Here is a 21,088-nt window from a genome sequence, read left to right as displayed (position 1 = left end):
TTTTTTTTTTAGGTTGGAGTATCTATGGGAATACTTTTCAAGATGAGAACTTCAAGCTGAAGCACTATGGCATTGGGTGGGTGAGCATGGCTAATGCAGGACCAGATACCAATGGGTCACAGTTCTTCATCTCCACAACAAGACCTTTATGGCTCAACGGAAAACATGTTGTATTTGGAAAAGTTCTGAATGGCATGGTAAGCAAAAACTGTATTAGTTTATTGTATATAAATAACTGTGTTCAATGGCTTTAGCATGTCTTTTTTTTTTTTACTTGTGTAAGGCCCCTTTCACACGGGGCTGTCTGTTTTTACTCCTCCGCTTGCTGAGTGGGGACCCGCTAAGGCGGCGGATGACAAGTCCCTCTCTGCACTCTGTGCAGGGACGGACCTGTCAGAGAGACCTCTCTCCTCTATGGGGGGATCGGATGATTACGGACCGCCTGTCCATTTTCATCCGATCCAATCCACCAGACAGATTGAAAAAAGGACATCCTTCTGGATTTGCGGGTCGGATCGGGGCTGTATGGAGCGACCATTCAGATCCGCCTGAAAAAACTAACAGGTGGATCTGAACGGTCCGCACATGTGAAAGGGGCCTAAAACACCGCAAAAAAAGAAAAAAAAACACCTAAAAACCTGAAAAGAGGTTTTTTTCCTTCCATATTCTAGCCCAAAAATGTTTAGTCTTTGGTTTTAATGTACACTTTAATGTAATGAGAAGCCTCACTAATCAATAGAGAGACTTTGAAGGTGGGAGGTGATTCTTAAGCACGGTACACACATATCCAAAGTTGGACAGTTTTACAAGAACCAGCTGACTTTCAATACGTGTGTGTCGTGGTCTGTCCAACAGAAGCTGGTCCAATGATTGGCTTCTGTAAAACGGTCTTGCTGGAAAACCAGCATTCAATCAGCGCTTGTAGCCAGTGGCTACAAGTGTATTCTGGCTGGGTGGGGGTGGAGTGCCCCTGTCAGAATACAATCGCACAGCGAGAGAGATCCCCTGCATCACACATTGTTTTGTTGATGCAGGGATCTGTCATTGTACAGTTGCTAATACAGTGAGGCGGTGTAGACAGTATCTAATACAGTGTGTACAGTTTCTAATACACTTCTGGTGGTGTACACAGTATACAATACAGTGCAGCAGTTGCTAATACAGTATCTAATACAGTGTGTACAGTTTCTAGTAGACGTCAGGCAGTGTATATAATATATATATATATATATATATATATATATATATATATATATACACACACACACACATACACATGTAGCACTCATGGTGGAGCTGCTGATTTAAAGCGGGTTGTTACCGTCACCTTGTTACCTGTAATTTCACCAACACCAGGTCTAGGGGTCTCCGTTGAGTTTACTGCGAGGCAATGTAGGCACCAGTCACTTAAGTACTTTTTCAATGCTTTAATGGGGATAACTGGAAGAAGTAGCAGGAAAGAGGTAGAAGGAAAGTTGCAGGGGTGTTCAAATACCTTTTCTTGGCGTAGCATCAAGGAAATTAAATCTTTAGGATGAATGTATCCTCAGCTTAGGATTAAATCTTTGCCCGCCCGGATAGGTTTCTCTCACTGACCTAGCTACCGCAGCACGAACAAAAAGTCTCTGCCACAGACTTTGGTGGGACAAACTCATACGATCCTCTCCCACAGGATGTAGTAGTTTTCGATGAACAGCAAACACAGTACCAGAACCTTTAAGCCGACCCGGCAGTACTTGTGTGGTAGGGCAATCTAGGATGCGTCCTCCAATTGAGTCACCAGGCCCCTCTCCAGACCAGCGCCTCGCATAGTCCCTTCCAAGATGGGTCCTCCCCTGGATTCTTCCCGCAGGACAGACAGCACTGGACCATCCCAGCAGTAGCAGGCCCCAGACAGACTTCTGGGCCTACCCGCCCGGGTGCAGCAGAATAACCCTCCAAGCCGGAGGGCTACGAGATAGCACTCACTGACACATACCTCTAGGCCAGGAGGGCCACAAGGCAAAAAGCTTCCCGAAACTTGGCTTCTGCCCCATAAATACCCTCTCCCAGAATGCAACTCGGAGGACCACCTCCGCCGAGTTATCTCCGGGACAGAAGAGCACTCATACACTTCAGCTTGTTGCTTTCCAACATTGACCCACGATGACAACGACACCACAGGCGCAATGTGGAACTGCACGCAACACAGCCAAGCTGGAACAGAGGTTAAACTAACCTTAGATTAAACCTGAACAATGTATAGCACAGATGATCCATTCAATTTACCTATAAGCGGTAGATTAGAAATCTACCAGCGCTACACACATATACTCTGCATTCAACGTAGCCTATATCTACAGTGCATTCCATGGTGTACTGTTTCTAATACACTTCAGGCAGTGTACACAGTATCTAATACAGTGTGTACAGTTTCTACTACACTTCTGGTGGTGTACACAGTATACAATACAGTGCAGCAGTCGTAAACTTCTAATACACTTCAGGCGTTGTACACAGTATACACAGTCCGGAAGGCCACCAAGGAGAGGCAGACGCTCACAGGCCACTAAAAGGGGGCAAGCAGCCTCTGTGTCTACAGTCAACAGTGGTGGTCGTGGACATGGTGAATCCTCTGCAGGTGGCTGCAGGGCACACTTGTCCTTTTTTGCTGCTGCTGGCCGTGTAATTGAGCCACAACATGCAGAAGAGTTGGTGGAGTGGATACCAAAGCCGTCCTCATCCTCTGTCACCCAGGCTCAGAGTAGTTAGCCTTCCAACGCAGCTGCCGAAGCAGCCTATTCCACCAGCTCCTTGTCCACAGTCACTACTTCTGTAGCCCCACCATCATGCACGGAGGAGTCCCCAGAATTATTCGACCACTGTGTCGGTTATATGCTGCTGGAGGATGCACAGCGATTTGAAGGTTCCCAGGTTGAGGAAGGGAGTAACGTGAGCCTAGAGAGATGGGGTGCCACAGAAGGACAAGAAACTGGCAGTCATGTTTCACAGCAGGGCGCCCAACAAGAGTATCTGTGAGGGGTTGCAGTGTTGTGGAACCACCACCACCCAAGGCCCAATATTTCTGCCCCTGTTTAACAGGGGCATGTAATTACAACTTTTGATACAATATTTCACAGCAGGGCCCGTTCCTGCACCCAACAAGAGTAACTGTGAGGGCTTACAGTGTTCTGGTAACACCAAGACCTAGGGCCCAATTTTCTGTAGCGTATATAGGGCAGGCCGTATAGTATATATACTGCTGTTCAGAATATATACTACCTGGGGAACCCACACGTCATTTTTTTAAAATTTGGGTGTGGGGTTCCTCTTAATATCCATACCAGATCTGGTATGGATTTTGGGGGGGGGGGGGGGGGTGGGGAGGGGGGGACCACGCCATTTTTTTTTTGGTATTTTTATGTAATGTATTATCCGACAATACATTACAGCCACGAGCAGTTTTAAATTACATTTTTTCCTTTAGAAATGTGATTTTGCTGTGGCACCGTTATAAACATGGGAAAGATGCGCTACTTTACAGGCATACTAAGGACACCCCCCCAGGCATGATATTTAACCACTTCAATACAGGGCACTTATACACCTTCCTGCCCAGACCAATTTTCAGCTTTCAGTGCTGTCGCAGTTTGAATGACAATTGCGTGGTCATCGATCACTGTACCCAAACTAAATTTTTATCATTTTGTTCCCACTAAATTTCTTTTAGTGGTATTTGATCACCTCTGCGGTTTTTATTTTTTGCTAAACAAATAAAAAAAGACCGAAAATGTTGAAAAAAATAAAAGTTTTGCTTCTGTTTCTGTTATAAAATTTTGTAAATAATTAACTTTTCTCTTTCACTGATGGGCACTGATTAGGCGGCACTGACAGGCACTGATAAGGCAGCACCGATGAGGTGGCACCAATGAGCGGGCACTGACGATGGGCACTGATATGTGGCATTGATAGGTGGCACTGATGGGCATTGATAGGCACTCATGGGTGGCACTGGTGGGCACTGATAGGCGACACTGATGGGCACTGAAAGGCTGCAAAGATGGGTTCTTATGGGTGGCACTGATAGGCTTCACTGCTGGGCACTAATGGGCATTGATACGCGGCACTGATATGAGGCACTGATAGGCATCCCTGGTGGCACTGGCAGTGGTAGGCATTGTGAGTGGGCACTGATTGGCAGCTGCCTGGGCATTGATTGGCAGCTGCCTGGGCACAAATTAGTATTTCCCTGGGGGTCTAGGGGGGGCATACCTGGTGGTCCAGGGCAGCATGATGGTGGTCCTGGGTGGGATCCGAGGGGGGGGGCTGTGCTGATAAATCAGCACAGACCCCCCCCGTCAGGAGAGCAGCCGATCAGCTCTCCTCTACTCGCGTCTGTCAGACGCGAGTGAGGAAAAGACGATCACCGGCTCTTCCTATTTACATTGTGATCAGCCGTGATTGGACACGGCTGATCACGTGGTAAAGAGTCTCCGTCAGAGACTCTTTACCTAGATCGGAGTTGCGCAACAACGATCGCCGCGATGCGCGCCCCCAGAGGCTTAATATCCTGAGGACATATGACGCCCAGTAAGGATATTGAAACCACTTTGCAGCCGTCATTCTGCTATATGGCGGGCGGCAAGTGGTTAAAGGAATATTTCATTTTTATTGTTTCACTTTAAGCATTATTAAAATCACTGCTCCCGGAAAAACGTCCGTTTTTAAAACTTTTTTTGCATTGATACATGTCCCCTGGGGCAGGACCTGGGTTCCCAAACACTTTTTATGGCAATAACTGGCATATAAGCCTTTACAATGAGCACTTTTCATTTTTCACATTCGTGTCCCATAGACTAATGGTGTTTGAACAAATTTTTTACCTGTTCGCATGTTCTGCTGCGGGGGGTGTTCGGCCTGAAAAGACTTTAGCGACACCTCCCCAAAGACAAAGCAAAAACCAAGATCATCACTCGGTGTTGTATTCAGCAAAACAAATTCTGGATGTCAACCCATAAAGACAAACACACCTATAATTTAATTTGTGGTGTTTTAATCCCTTTAAACTTTTATACACAGTCTACTGATTCAGAAATGTACATTTAACCAAAATCTATTGAGAGCGTTTTATACTAGCCATACACTATATAAAAAAAATCCTTAAAAAAATCTGTCATTTAGTCCGTTTGTTCAGTTAATGGGCACAAATAGAAAAAAAGGAACAGGCTGGAAAATTCTGCCGCATCAATATGTTTCTCACCCATTAAAAATGCAACTGTTTGCACTGCGCATATGTGAGAAAACGAAAAACTGATTCATGCCTATTGAATGATTTATTGATCGAAATTTGGTCATTACATGATGGCACTATCGTTTGCTCTCATGACCTACTTTTATTTGAAAACGAGTTAGAATGATTTTTTGTATAGTGCATGGCTAGCATAATACTAAGGCAATGCCGACCTTCATCTGAAAGTGCTAGCTGCCTGCCTGTCTGATTCAATTCATTTCACAAACCTAAAACAAGCGTGCAGCAAGTGAAGTTCTGTGTCAGTGGGTCACACAATATTGGAGCCATCACCAGGCAACTACCATCTGCAGATGATGATGTTGGTAATGACAACCTCCATATTAGAGCACAGGTTCCTTTTAAGAGCGAAAGATAAAACAATCTGTGATCAAAAAACATTGATTCTATTTTCCATTTATGACGAACCAGTGTTGTCTCACTATGGCCATAACGCTGCTTAGAAAAAACAGCCGTCCTCCGACACGTTGTGCTTTACAAATGTACTTTCTGCAAAGCCTCAAAAAAGTGCTGGGAGAGGGATGGGAAGGAGGAGGAGGAGATCTGTCACATGACTGACAGATAACACGACCTGGCTCTCCTTTTATCTAGGAGTGTTCTATGCAGTGTTATGTAGGGAGAAAACCCTGCTGGACACTTTTTGCTCAGCCATAAAACCTCTGAATTCTTTCTGGCTTTCATTTAAAAAAAATCTTTACATGTCTGGTGTGCTTTCTGTCCACCTTCTCTTTCCAGGCTGTGGTGCACTCTATAGAGCTTCAACCTACAGATGACAAGGACTATCCCTTACAGGATTGTGTTATAGTGAACAGTGGTCAGATCAACGTCAAAGAACCATTTGTGGTTGAAGTGGATGACTGGCAAGACTAGAATTTTTTTTCAGTACCTTACAATTTTTTAACTTTTTTTTTTTTAAATAAATGTAAATATGTTTATTTGACCACGTGGTGTTCATGTCCTTTATAAACCTGTGAAAATAGGCACTGTTCAGATGAGCATTTGCAGTAAAGTGAAAATATTTTTCAAGACAGCATAATATTGTGAAGAGAGGAACATAAGAGTCAGGAATAAGAATATTGTAACTGCTTTTTCTGGCTTCACTATTTAGTGAGTTTGATTTACTAAAACTGGAGAGTGCAAAATCTGGTGCAGCTCTGCATAGAAACCAGTCAGTTTCCAGGTTTTAGCCCTCGTTCACACTGAACGCAGGTTTGAAACTTGCATGATTTCAAGCCAGCATTTCAGTGCGAGTTTGGGGGCGATTTGAAAGACAACTGTGCAGGTTCATGCACAGATGTCTATTGAAAAAGCCCCTGAAGTTGCCAAAAGTAGTGCAGGGACTACTTTCTTAAATCGGTGCGGCGTCGCAAAGTCTGCGTCACACCGATTGGGACAGTGCCGTTGTCGGCACTAGGCTGCGAATTGACATGTCAAATCGTGCTGATGTGAACGGGGGCTTATTGTCATAGCTTAATTGAACAAGCTGAAGTTAGAAGTCGATTGACTACCATTCACAGCTGCACCAGTTTTTGTAAATCTCCCCCACTGTGTCATTGTGCAGGAACAAGCCAAGTGTTTGGACATCCGAAATGCACATGTTTGTTCCAGGTCAGATAATCACTAAGTAGTAAAGAAAGATAAAGAAGATGAAAGCCCTGCACCTTTAATGTATTAAAAATAAAAATCTGGTAATGGCAGGTCTCATATTCCTAATCCTGATAGGTTGCTTTTAAGGGCTCGTTTACATAGGTGCAGAGCTCCATACAATGTGAAGAGCTGTTTATCTTTTCATACAAGAATATAGTTGCATGCAGGCAGTCAATCAATATAAGTGAATGGTATAAGCATCGGCTGTATGGATTCACCTGTATAGCCAAGTTTGACAGGTGCGCAGGGATGGGTGCACAGCCCCCGATGTACACAGTTTGTGTATCCAGGGCCATGCACTTGTCCCTGCCAATCTCAGTTGTGCAGGTGAGTCCGTGCAGCCACCCCTTCACCTTTAAAGCTACTCTTCTCCTTGAGCACTTTATATGTGTAATATAACTAAAATAGAAATGTTTTAAACCACTTCAGCCCCAGAAGATTTGGCTGCAGAATGACCAGGCCATTTTTTGCGATTCGGCACGGCGTCGCTTTAACTGACAATTGCGCTGTCGTGTGACGTTGCACCCAAACAAAATTGATGTCCTTTTTTCCCACAAATAGAGCTTTCTTTTGATGCTATTTGATCACCTCTGTGGTTTTTATTTTTTGCGCTATAAATAAAGAAGAGGGGCAATTTTGAAAAAAAAAACAATATTTTGTACTTTTTGCTGTAATAAATATCCCCCCTTTTTTTTTTTCAAAAAAAAGCAAATTTTTTCTCAGTTTAGGCCGACATGCATTCTTCTACATATTTTTGGTAAAAAAAAAAAAAAAAATCACAATAAGCGTATATTGATTGGTTTGCGCAAAAGTTATAGGGTCTACAAAATAGGGGATAGATTGATAGCATTTTTATTATTAGTTTTTTTTACTAGTAACGTCGGCGTTCTGCGACTTTTATTGTGACTGCGACATTATGGCGGACACATCGGACAATTTTGACAAATTTTTGGGACCATTGGCATTTATACAGCGATCAGTGCTATAAAAATGCATTGATTACTGTAAAAATGTCACTGGCAGTGAGGGAGTTAACACTAGGGGGCGATCAAGGGGTTAACTGTGTTCCCTGGGAGGTGATTCTAACTGAAGGGGGAGGGGACTGACTAGAGGAAGTGACAGATCGTGGTTCCTAGCTAATAGGATTCTAATAGAATTCTTCAAGTCATTCCACAGATTTTCAAAGGGGGTTTAAGTCTGGGCTCCGACTAAGCCATGCAAGGACATTCACCTTTTTCTCCTTCAACCACTGTGTGGTCATTTTTGCTGTGTGCTTTGGGTCATTGCCATGTTGGTGGGTAAACCTTTTTCCCCATTGACAACTTTCTGGCAGAGAGCAGCAGATTTTTCTCAAGAATTTGAAGGTATTTTGCCCCATCCATTTCCTTCTATCCTGATATGTGCTCCAGTCCCTGCTGCAGAGAAACACCCCCAATAACAGGATATTACCACCTCCATGCTTTACTGTGGGAATCATGTTATTTGGTTATATTGGATTTTCGCCAGACATATCATTTGATGATGAGGCCAAATAATTCAATTTTAGTCTCATCTGACCATAACACCTTTTTCCATGTGACCTCAAAATCTGAAAGGTACGTTTTGGCAAAGCTCAGTCGTGACTGCATGTAGCCTTTCTTGAGTGGCTTTTTTCTTGCCATCCTCCTATACAAGCCACATTTGTGGAGAATTTGTGATATTGTTGTCACATGCACACTTTGACTTGTGTCTTTTTCAAGCTAACTTTTTAACTTTCCCCCCAATGCCACTCTGTCATAAATCCCCTAACTGCTCCAGAGTTGCTGTAGGCCTCTGACCAGTTTCCTCCTGGCTCTTTCATCCAGTTTGGAGCACTGTCCTGATCCAAGGAGGGCCTGTGTTGTACCAAATACCTTCCACTTCTTAATAATAGACTTCACTGTGCGTCTAGGCATTGTTAAAGTCTTTGAAATGTTTTGTATCCATCTCCTGACTTGTTACTGTCCGCAACTGTATTGCAGAGATGTTTTGACAGTGCTTTGACACCCATAGTTGATTGTTTACTTCAGTTGCACTACTAGGGACTGAAGTGCTCTAGGAAAGCTCTTTTCATGCTGAGCTAATCAAAATGACCACAGTTGATAACAGTTGAAAGTCAAATGGCTTTGAGTCATTGAGAAGGTGAATAGCTACAAATGATTGAGTTTACAACTAATTTTTTCCAACTCAGTGATTCTATTTTAAATTTTTTTCTGACATATATTTTTCACTTGGTTGTTATAAGTTGCCCTAGTAAATACAGCTGGAAAAAACAAAAACTGTCTGTTTTCATTTCAGGCTGCAAAGCAACAAAATGTGATTATTTTAAAAAGGCGGGGGGGGGGGAGGGGATTCTTTTCTTTACCCACTGTACATTCTCCCACTGTGAACATACCCACAGTAATAGTTTATTGTTGAGGTGTCAACTTAACTTCATCACAGGCCGCATCAGAATTATGGTTGCCTTTAAAGAGCTAGTTGTATCGTATCTGTAAGACTAGATTGTCCAGTGTACTCCACCCCCCTTACATCAGATGTCAACTCCCCATCAGCAGTCAAGATTCCCCCACCCTCCCTTACATCACAGTGCATTCCCCTTACCTTGTGCTGCTGGGGATGGAGCTGGGAAGCAGTGCAGGGTCTGGAGGAGGACCAGAGGAGTGATGGAGTCTGCAGAATGGTAAGACCAGGGGAGGTGTCGGGGTGCTGGGGATGCACAGAAAGGTGCAGGATCTGTAGGAGGAGATCGGTCACCCTCTCTGCTGTCGATTGGAGAGATGGGGGAGGGGGACAGAGAAGAGCCTCTCGGCGGCTAAATGGAGAAGCTCATGATCTGGCAGAGGAGTTCTGTGCTCCTCTCTGCTGCTGAGACAGAGTAGGGGCAGAAACAAGGGGGTTGCAGCAGCTCCAGTGGAGGTGCGAGGGCCAAATAAAATGGCCTGGAGGGGCCGGATTCGGCCCGCAGGCCTTGTGCTTGACACATGTGGTTTAGTGGGTAGATAGTACATGCACAGCCATCAAATGTCTGTGGGCTGCATTACTGTTTGTCACATACTGCACTTTAACCACTTCCGGACTGCCGCACGCCGCTATACGTCCTTACTTTGACGGGGGGATATCGTTGTTATGGCAGAAGCTAGCTGCCATAACCCCGGTATCCTCGTGTTCGGCCGGCGGTCTGGTTTCTGAAAAAGAGTGGTCTCTGTGGCGGATTTGCTGCAAGATCACTTTTATTGGCGGCGGGACAGCCCCCCCCTCCCGGCACGCTCCGGTGCCCTCCACCACTTACCGGATCCGTCGGCAGCGGTGGAGGCAATTGGATCTTCATCCTGGCTGGGCATGGAGACGAGTGAGGGGAAGATGGCCCCCACTCGTCTCCATAACAATGCGGGGCGGAAGCGACGTCAAAACGTCACTTCCGCCCGCAGCTCTTAAAGGGCCATTTTTTTTTTTTTAAATGACAAAATTTTTTTCTTTTTTTTTAATTGCATTTTAGTCTTTTTGACCCCAGATCTCATATTTAATAGGTCCTGTCATGCTCTTTTTCTATTACAAGGGATGTTTACATTCCTTGTAATAGGAATAAAAGTGATACAATTAAAAAAAAAAAACAGTATAACAAAAAAAAAAAAAAAAAAAAGGTAAAATAAATAAGAAAAAAAAAATTTAAACGCGCCCCATCCCGCCGAGCTAACGTGCAGAAGCGAACGCATACGTGAGTAGCGCCCGCATATGAAAATGGTGTTCAAACCACACATGTGAGGTATCGCCACGACCGGTAGAGCGAGAGTAATAATTCTAGCCCTAGACCTCCTCTGCAACTCAAAACATGCAACCTGTAGAATTTTTTAAACGTTGCCTCTGGAGAATTATAAGGGTAAAAGTTTGTCGCCATTCCATGAGCGGGCGCAATTTTGAAGCGTGACATGTTGGGTATCAATTTACTCGGCGTAACATTATCTTTCACAATATAAAAAAATTGGGCTAACTTCACTGTTGTCTTATTTTTTAATTAAAAAAAAGTGTATTTTTTCCAGAAAAAGTGCGTTTGTAAGACCGCTGAGCAAATTCGGTGTGACGACCGCCATTTAATTCTCTAGGGTGAAATGTATAATGTTTGGGGGTTCTAAGTAATTTTCTAGCAAAAAAACCTGTTTTTAACTTGTAAACAATACATCTCAAAAAAAGGTTTGGTCCTTAAGTGGTTAATAAGTAATAAACGCCAAATAAATAAAATGTTGTTACTTTTTATGCTTTATTGCAGCTAATAAACAATCTTTACTAGTATTCCAAATTAAATATACAAATGCAAGTAAATAGGTACACAGATCTACACATCAGTTTGGTAATAGTAATCACAATTTATATTACAGCGATATACTCATCTGAATATGATGCAATAAATATGTCAATGTAACAGTTTGATCAAATAATCATGCATTGTCAATAGTGTTACTCTACTATATATACTACTTTAGTGTATGACCTGTAATGTACAGGATGTTGTTTTCCTCTTTTTATGGCACAAAAAAACGCAGACTGTCACTTATCTATAGGTACCTTTTTGTTTGCCTGTGAAAATCTGTACCTGTAAAGAACTAAGTTTAGTCCATGGATCTGGATACTCCCTGATGAAGTGAGCCCTCCATTCAAGCAAAGCAACATGCAAGGTTGACACTGCAGCCACAATGCTGGACAAAGCAACTTGCAGGCTATAACTTCTTCTCAAGTATGTACCATTCTCCGCACTGGAGAACCACTAACCCAGCCTGAAGGCAGAATGATCATTTGTAAACAAATAAGTGGTCTACTTTATCTAAGTGCCTGAAGAAAGAATGATCTCAGACAATCTACAAAACCTCATACACAGATCTGAAGATTAGATTCAAGCCCGTGCTGGGGATTATTAGTAGAAAAATGCCATTAATCTGACTGGCTGTTAACACAGCGCAAAGTTAAATAAATATGCTTGTGCAGAATTATGGATGCATATGATTATAGCAAAGTTTGAAAAATCTTCTTCTCTTAGCTTGGACTTTTTTCTGAAAGCAACTAGTTTTTCCCTTTGTGTATGTCCAATGCAAAGGATTGGACATATAAATACAAAAACACTTTAGTTGCGCCCATCTCAGCGTTAAAAAACAAAACAAAAAAAAACAGTCCTGCAGTGCAATCATTCTGGTACACCAAAGCAATCTACTTTCAAAGCTTTGTGAGACCAATTCCAGAATAAAGTAGTGTGGGATCACAGAGGGGGGTTCACTTTTCTGTAAGCAGCAGAAGATATAGGGGAAGGATACTATACAATGAAGAGATACAAAAATCTCATTGATAAAACACTATTTTTGTAGATCATAATCAGCCTTTAACCATTATACAGGGAAGTTTGTTTTCATTTCTGCATGATTATTTTAAAAAAAATCAATATCTTAAACTATTGTGCGCTATGATTAGGGGGTATTGTTAAATTTCTGATACATGATATGCAAGTCACATATGAAAAAAGTAAGCTGTAATAAATAGCAGCAAGACAAATCAAAAATGGGTTTTACGTTATAATATGCAAAGACTATTTATACAAATAAATTAGTCACATACATGTAGGTATGGGCCAATTTTGCAGGCCCATGTATAATGTAACCACTAGAATCTACTTACTAGTTAAAGGAAAACACGGATTTTAGGTTAACATGTCTAGGACTGCATGTGATAAAGACCCGCTGAAGACAAAATCAGGGGCATTTCTTGGCCAACACAATGCCCTTTGCTTGTAGCACACTGCTCCCACCCGGGGGTGGGGGGGTGCCTGCAACATCAGGTTTACAGTTCAGTAGCAGTCTAGCCAATCACAAGTCAAGCTGCTCCCACTCAGTACAGCGGACATAACAGGCACTCACTTTCTGTAGACCACATGGGGCACCAGGAGCGCTAAAGTCCAATAGATCTCGAAAAGAAAAGTTATTTCAAAACTTTTCTTTTAAATCAGGACATGCTGAAATTTAACCATATCAAAACTCTGACCAACTTAACATGTATTGGGAAGGCAGCAAATATGCAACACAAGTACTAAACACTCTAACAAGCTATGTGTCTGTGTACACCCCCTTCACTTTACAGTTCTGACAGCATAGCTTATGCAGGAACTAAAACAGAGAAAACTCCCACTGCATCATGGAACTTGAGGTTGTTTGTTTTCTTCTGCTTAGACCTACTCAACTATGGAGATGTTAAGGAGAGGCCATACACAGCAACACACGTTAAAATCTCTATCTGTGTAGTGGAGTAGGGAATAGTTTATACAAAAGGGTTATTTTTTTTTAATGCTATAAGGTAAATAAGATATAAAAAAGGCTTTTAGTTCTCCTTTAAAAGTTGGACAGAGCATTGGCTGAACTCACAGATATGACTGAATGTCCGTGAATTAGGTGGCAAGCCATCTACACACATTGGACCACAATACGTAACAAAGTTCTGATATGAGGTATACATGTAGTGGCAGCACACTGTATATATCAATATTCCCTTTCACATATCACTGAGAAGAAACTGCAAAATCAGAACAAAATGGGCCTGTAAAACCAAATATATATATATCTATATATAGTATATGCCTTCACACAAACATACTTTGGGATTCAGTTAGTTGTAATGGACAGAATGGTGTCTCCATCAAACGTCCAGTGTAAAACAAGCCTATTTGCCTAAGATTCATGTTCAATTGAACATGTGCAACATGTCTGTGGTTAGCTCTCACACTACAAAACCACTATTACATTTTCTAGTGAAAAAAAAAAAAAAAAAATTTAGTACATATTACAGACTCTTCCACCAACATTGTAGCTAAAGATTATATTAGCACGTGCTTTTCCTCCAGGGTTCCACAGGAAGGAGGATGCATTGTACCACTGGCATCATGACTTTAGCTGGTCTGCAAGTGTGGGTAAAATATGCCATGAAGAACGCCCTCTATCACAACATTTGCTGCATGATCTGAGTAAGAAAAATAAGGATGTCAGTACAGCTGGGGACTCTATGCTGAAGTCCAAGCAGATATAAAAGACACACATTAATTCAGCTACAGTGGGGCAAAAAAGTATTTAGTCAGCCACAAATTGTGCAAATTCCCCCACTTAAAAAGATGAGAGAGGCCTGTAATTGTCATCATAGGTATACCTCAACTATGAGACAAAATGTGGAAACAAATCCAGACAATCACATTGTCTGATTTTTGAAAGAATTTATTTGCAAATTATGGTGGAAAATAAGTATTTGTTCACCTACAAACAAGCAAGATTTCTGGCTCTCACAGACCTGTATCTTTTTCTATAAGAGGCTCCTCTGTTCTCCACTCATTACATGTATTAATGGCACCTGTTTGAACTTGTTATCAGTATAAAAGACACCTGTCCACAACCTCAAACAGCCACACTCCCAAACTCCACTATGGTGAAGACCAAAGAGCTGTCGAAGGACAACAGAAACTAAATTGTAGACCTGCACCAGACTGGGAAGACTGAATCTGCAATAGGCAAGCAGCTTGGTATGAAGAAATGAACTGTGGGAGCAATAATTAGAAAATGGAAGACATACAAGACCACTGATAATCTCCCTCGATCTGGGGCTCCACACAAGATCTCACCCTGTGGGGTCAAAATGATCACAAGAACGGTGAGCAAAAATCCCAGAACCACACGGGTGGACCTAGTGAATGACCTGCAGAGAGCTGGGACCAACGTAACAAAGGCTACCATCAGTAACACACTACGCCATACATGTCCGGGCCCATCTGAGGTTTGCTAGAGAGCATTTGGATGATCCAGAAGAGGATTGGGAGAATGTCATATGGTCAGATGAAACCAAAGTAGAACTGTTTGGTAGAAACACAACTCGTCGTGTTTGGAGGAGAGAGAATGCTGAGTTGCAACCAAAGAACACCATACCAACTGTGAAGCATGGGGTGGCAACATCATGCTTTCGGGCTGTTTCTCTGCAAAGGGAACAGGACGACTGATCCGTGTACATGAAAGAATGAATGGGGCCATGTATCATGAGATTTTGAGTGCAAACCTCCTCCCATCAGCAAGGGCATTGAAGATGAAACATGGCTGGGTCTTTCAGCATGACAATGATCCCAAACACACCGCCCGGGCAACGAAGGAGTGGCTTCGTAAGAAGCATTTCAAGGTCCTGGAGTGGCCTAGCCAGTCTTCAGATCACAACCCCATAGAAAACTATTGGAGGGAGTTGAAAGTCCGTGTTGCCCAGCGACAGCCCAAAAACATCACTGCTCTAGAGGAGATCTGCATGGAGGAATGGGCCAACATACCAGCAACAGTGTGTGACAACCTTGTGAAGACTTCTGTCATTGCCAACAAAGGATATATAACAAAGTATTGAGATGAACTTTTGATATTGACCAAATATTTATTTTTCACCATAATTTGCAAATAAATTATTTCAAAAATCAGACAATGTGATTGTCTGGATTTGTTTCCACATCTTGTCTCTCATAGTTGAGGTATACCTATGATGACAATATGGGAGAACAATATGGGAGAACTTGCACAATTGGTGGCTGAATAAATACTTTTTTGCCCCACTGTATGTATTCAGTAATACACCATACATTTTATATATATATATATATATATATATACACACACACACACACACACACACACACAGTATCTCACAACAGTGAGTACACCCCTCACATTTTTGTAAATGTGTTATTATATCTTTTCATGTGACAACACTGAAGAAATGACACTTTGCTACAATGTAAAGTAGTGAGTGTACAGCTTGTATAACAGTGTAAATTTGCTGTCCCTTCAAAATAACTCAACACACAGCCATTAATGTCTAAACCGCTGGCAACAAGTGAGTACACCCTTAAGGGAAAATGTCCAAATTGGGCCCAAAGTACAGGCGGTCCCCGAGTTACAAACATGGTCTATAGGTTTGTTCTTAAGTTGAATCTGTTTGCAAGTCAGAACCGATACATTTTTTAAGTGTAGCTCCAGACAAAAAAACTATTTTTAAGTTTTTTGTATAGCATAGGGAAGGGTTAACACCCCTGTGTAACATTTGTTTTACTGTCTTCCCCCCGTTCAGAAGATTTTACCTCACTTTCTATCAAAATGACAATTGGATTTTGAAAATTTTGGGCTGTTGTGGAAACAAGCCTTGGTGATAAAGCATCAGTGGAGGTACCCTTTTTCCCATAATAACTCTTACAGGAGTGAATTTCCCTTCCTAGGGGTAGATTTCCTCTCACTTCCTGTTTCCCTTCGTTTGTAAGTAGGAGTCATTTGTAAGTTGGATGTTTGTAAATAGGGGACCGCCTGTATCAATATTTTGTGTGGCCACCAATATTTTCTAGCACTGCCTTAACCCTCTTTGGCATGGAATTCACCAGAGCTTCACAGGTTGCTACTGGAGTTCTCTTCCACTCTTTCATGATGACATCAAGGAGCTGGTGGATGTTAGAGACCTTGTGCTCCTTCACCTTTCGTTTGAGGATGCCCCACAGATGCTCAATAGGGTTTAGGTCTGGAGACATGCTTGGCCAGTCCATCACCATTACGCTCAGCTTCTGTAGCAAGGCAGTGGTCGTCTTGGAGGTGAATTGGGGGTGGTTATGTTGGAATACTGCCCTGCGGCCCAGTCTCCGAAGGGAGAGGATCATGCTCTGCTTCAGTATGTCACAGTACATGTTGGCATTCATGATTCCCTCAATGAAGTGTAGCTCCCCAGTGGCAGCACTCATGCAGCCCCAGACCATGACACTCCCACCACCATGCTTGACTGTAGGTATACTTGTCTTTGTACTCCTCACCTGGTTGCCACCACACACGCTTGACATCATCTGAACCAAATAAGTTTATCTTGGTCTCATCAGACCACAGGACATGGTTCCAGTAATCCATGTCTTTAGTCTGCTTGTTCTCAGCAAACTGTTTGCAGGCTTTCTTGTGCATCATCTTTAGAAGAGGCTTCCTTCTGGGATGATAGCCATGTAGACCAATTTGATACAGTGTGTGGCGTATGGTATGAGCACTGACAGGCTGACCTCCCACCCCTTCAACCTCTGCAGCAATGCTGGCAGCACTCATACGTCTATTTCTCAAAGACAACCTCTGGATATGACACTGAGCATGTGCACTCAACATCTTTGGTTGACCATGGCGAGGCCTGTTCTGAGTGGAAGCTGTCTGGTTAAACCTATCAACAACCATGAATCAGACTGAGACAGAAGTGCAGTAAATATCACATGTAGTCAAAACATAGCCGGGGTTCAGTAACCAGAGCGAGTAGCCGGAACAAGCTAGTGAAACAGGAATCCAGAGATCAGTGTAGTAGAGGCAGTAAACAGGATCAGGAACTGGAAGAGAAGTCAGCCAGGCAAAAGTCTTTAACAGAAAAACACAGCAGAGAATATCCGGATATGTTGACCAGGCGAAGGCACAGGAGATCTGATCCAGGCAGTTTAAATATCCAGCAGGGCTAGCTGACTAACAGGAAATGAAGACCAGGTGAGTCACTGTGGAATGAAGAGTACTGGCAAATAACCGACAGCTGAGCACAGAGCTCTGAGAAGGAAGGGCTGAGCCCAGCCCTGACAAAACCACTGTATGGTCTTGGCGACCCTGCTGCAGCTCAGTTTCAGGGTCTTGGCAATCTTCTTATAGCCTATGCCATCTTTATGTAAAACAATTATTTTTTTCAGATCCTCAGAGAGTTCTTTGCCATGAGGTGCCATGTTGAACTTCCAGTGACCAGTATGAGAGAGTTAGAGCGATAACACCAACATTTAACACACCTGCTCCCCATTCACACCTGAGTCCTTATAACACTAACGAGTCACATGACACCAGGGAGGGAAAATGTCTAATTGGGCCCAATTTAGATTTTTTCACTTAGGGATGTACTCACTTTTGTTGCCAGCGGTTTACACATTAGTGGCTGTGTGTTGAGTTATTATGAGGAGATAGCAAATTGATACTATTATACAAGCTGTACACTCACTACTTCACATTGTAGAAAAGTGCAATTTCTTCAGTGTTGTCACATGAAAAGATATAATAAAATATTTACAAAAATGTGAGAGGTGTACTCATTTTTGTTAGATACTGTGTATGTATATATACACACACGCATAGGTTTAACCAGACAGCTTCCACTCAGAACAGGCCTCGCCATGGTCGACCAAAGAAGTTGAGTGCACATGCTCAGTGTCATATCCAGAGGTTGTCTTTGAGAAATAGACGTATGAGTGCTGCCAGCATTGCTGCAGAGGTTGAAGGGGTGGGAGGTCAGCCTGTCAGTGCTCATAGTGAATGCCAACATGTACTGTGACATACTGAAGTAGAGCATGATCCCCTCCCTTCGGAGACTGGGCCGCAGGGCAGTATTCCAACTCACCTCCAAGACGACCACTGCCTTGCTACAGAAGCTGAGCGTAATGGTGATGGACTGGCCAAGCATGTCTCCAGACCTAAACCCTATTGAGCATCTGTGGGGCATCCTCAAACGAAAGGTGGAGGAGCACAAGGTCTCTAACATCCACCAGCTCCTTGATGTCGTCATGGAAGAGTGGAAGAGAACTCCAGTGGCAACCTGTGAAGCTCTGGTGAACTCCATGCCAAAGAGGGTTAAGGCAGTGCTAGAAATTAATGGTGGCCACACAAAATATTGGTACAGGCGGTCCCCTATTTACAAACATCCAACTTACAAATGACTCCTACTTTCATACGAAGGGAAACAGGAAGTGAGTGGAAATCTACCCCTAGGAAGGGAAATTCACTCCTGTAAGAGTTATTATGGGAAAAAGGGTACCTCCACTGATGCTTTATCACCAAGGCTTGTTTCCACAACAGCCCAAATTTTTCAAAATCCAATTGTCATTTTGACAGAAAGTGAGAAAGTGAGGTAAAATCTTCTGAACGGGGCACAGACAGTAAAACAAATGTTACACAGGGGTGTTAACCCTTCCCTATGCTATACAAAAAAACTTAAAAATAGTTTTTTTGTCTGGAGCTACACTTAAAAAATGTATCGGTCTGACTTGCAAACAGATTCAACTTAAGAACAAACCTATAGACCCTATCATGTTTGTAACTCGGGGACTGCCTGTACTTTGGGCCCAATTTGGACATTTTCCCTTAGGGGTGTACTCACTTGTTGCCAGCGGTTTAGACATTAATGGCTGTGTGTTGAGTTATTTTTAAGGGACAGCAAATTTACACTGTTATACAAGCTGTACACTCACTACTTCACATTGTAGAAAAGTGCAATTTTTTCAGTGTTGTCACATGAAAAGATAGAATAATATATTTACAAAAATGTGAGAGGTGTACTCATTTTTGTGAGATACTGTGTATGTATATATACACACACGCATACTGTGTATGTACTGTATATTTACACATACATACAGTGGATATAAAAAGTCTACACACCCCTGTTAAAATGTGAGGTTTCTGTGATGTAAAAAAATGAGACAAAGATAAATCTTTTTAGAACTTTTTCCACCTTCAATGTGACCTATAAACTGTACAACTTTGTTGAACAAAACAAACTGAAATCTTTTAGGTGGAGGGAATTCAAAATAAAAAAATAAAATAATATGGTTGCATAAGTGTGCACACCCTTAAACTAATACTTTATTGGAGCACCTTTTGATTTTATTACAGCACTCAGTCTTTTTGGGTACGAGTCTATCAGCATGACATATCTTGACTTGGCAATATTTGCCCACTTTTCTTTGCAAAAACACTCCAAATCTGTCAGATTGCAAGGGCTTCTCCTGTGCACAGCCCTCTTCAGAACACCCCACAGATTTTCAATCGGATTCAGGTCTGGGCTCTTGCTGGGCCAGTCCAAAACTTTAATCTTCTGGTGAAGCCATTCCTTTGTTGATTGGGATGCATGCTTTGGGTCGTGTCATGCTGAAAGATGAAGTTCCTCTTTATGTTCAGCTTTCTAGCAGAAGCCTGAAGGTTTTGTGCCAATATTGACTGGCATTTGGAACTGTTCATAATTCCCTTTATCTTGACTAAGGCCCCGGTTCCAGTTGAAGAAAAACAGCCCCAAATCATGATGCTGCCACCACCATGCTTCACTGTGGATATGGTGTTCCTTTTGGTGATGTGCATTTTCTTTTTTACACCAAACCTCTTGAAATTATGGCCAAAAAGTTCAACCTTGGTTTCATCAGATCCTAACACATTTTTCCACATGCTTTTGGGAGACTTCAGATGCGTTTTTGCAAAATTAAGCTGGGCTTGGATGTTTTTCTTCGTAAGAAAAGGCTTGCATCTTGCCACTCTACCCCATAGCCCAGACATATGAAGAATACAGGAGGTTGTAGTCACATGTACCACACAGCCAGTACTTGCCAGATATTCCTGCAGCTCCTTCAATGTTGCTGTAGGCGTAATGTCACTGTTGTGCCATATTTTCTCCACTTGCAGAGGACTGTCTTCACTGCGTTCCATGGTATATCTAATGCCTTGGAAATTCTTTTGTACCCTTCTCCTGACTGAAACCTTTTAACAATGAGATCCCTCTAATGCTTTGGAAGCTCTCTGCGGACCATGGCTTTTTCTGTAGGATGCGACTAAGAAAATGTCAGGAAAGACCTACTAGAACAGCTGAACATTATTTGGGGTTAATCAGGGGCACTTCAAATAATGGTACTGACTCCTATTTAACATGAGTTTGAATGCGATTGCTTAATTCTGAACACAGCTACATCCCCAGTTAACCGCTAGCTGACCAGCCGCCGCAGTTATACTGCGGCAGGTTGGTACGGCTATGCAAATTGCTGTAGCTGTACGTCACTTCTTTATGACGTCACAGCAGACGTGCGTGCACGCACATGCCACGTGTCCCCGTAGATGATGCGCGTGCCTGGCGGGCACAATGACCGCCGGGCACCCGCGATCGCTCGTGACAGAGCGAGAACTGGGATCTGTGTGTGTAAATTATTATAGCAAAAACTAAAAATTATTGTGTTTTTTTTTTTAAATTGTCGCTCTTTTTTTGTTTATAGTGCAAAAAATAAAAACCGCAGGGATGATCAAATAAAAGAAAGCTCCAAAAGAAAGCTCTATTTGTGGGGAAAAAAGGACA

The 21,088-nt window shown here is 42.6% G+C and overlaps 2 protein-coding genes across 3 annotated transcripts in view; one reads left to right on the top strand and one right to left on the bottom strand.

Moving 5' to 3' along the window:
• PPIC (peptidylprolyl isomerase C) overlaps positions 1–6,193 on the top strand; it is a 39,906-nt gene extending 33,713 nt beyond the window's left edge. The window contains exons 3-4 of one of the 2 annotated variants that reach the window (XM_073624697.1): positions 13–197; positions 6,023–6,193. In XM_073624697.1, coding sequence (XP_073480798.1) covers positions 13–197; positions 6,023–6,157 — 320 coding nt within the window. In that variant the 3' untranslated portion in view covers positions 6,158–6,193. The remainder of the gene's footprint in view (positions 1–12; positions 198–6,022) is intronic. The other variant, XM_073624696.1, reaches the window with a different exon arrangement.
• A 4,995-nt stretch (positions 6,194–11,188) lies between these two features.
• The window catches only part of SNX24 (sorting nexin 24), a 253,411-nt gene continuing 243,511 nt past the window's right edge, over positions 11,189–21,088 (bottom strand). Inside the window, exon 7 of the mRNA XM_073624694.1 lies at positions 11,189–13,942. Coding sequence (XP_073480795.1) covers positions 13,872–13,942 — 71 coding nt within the window. The 3' untranslated portion in view covers positions 11,189–13,871. The remainder of the gene's footprint in view (positions 13,943–21,088) is intronic.

Source organism: Aquarana catesbeiana, linkage group LG01 (genome assembly GCF_042186555.1).
Source record: "Aquarana catesbeiana isolate 2022-GZ linkage group LG01, ASM4218655v1, whole genome shotgun sequence".
NCBI lineage: Eukaryota > Metazoa > Chordata > Amphibia > Anura > Ranidae > Aquarana > Aquarana catesbeiana.
This window is presented reverse-complemented; position numbering and strand designations above follow the sequence as displayed.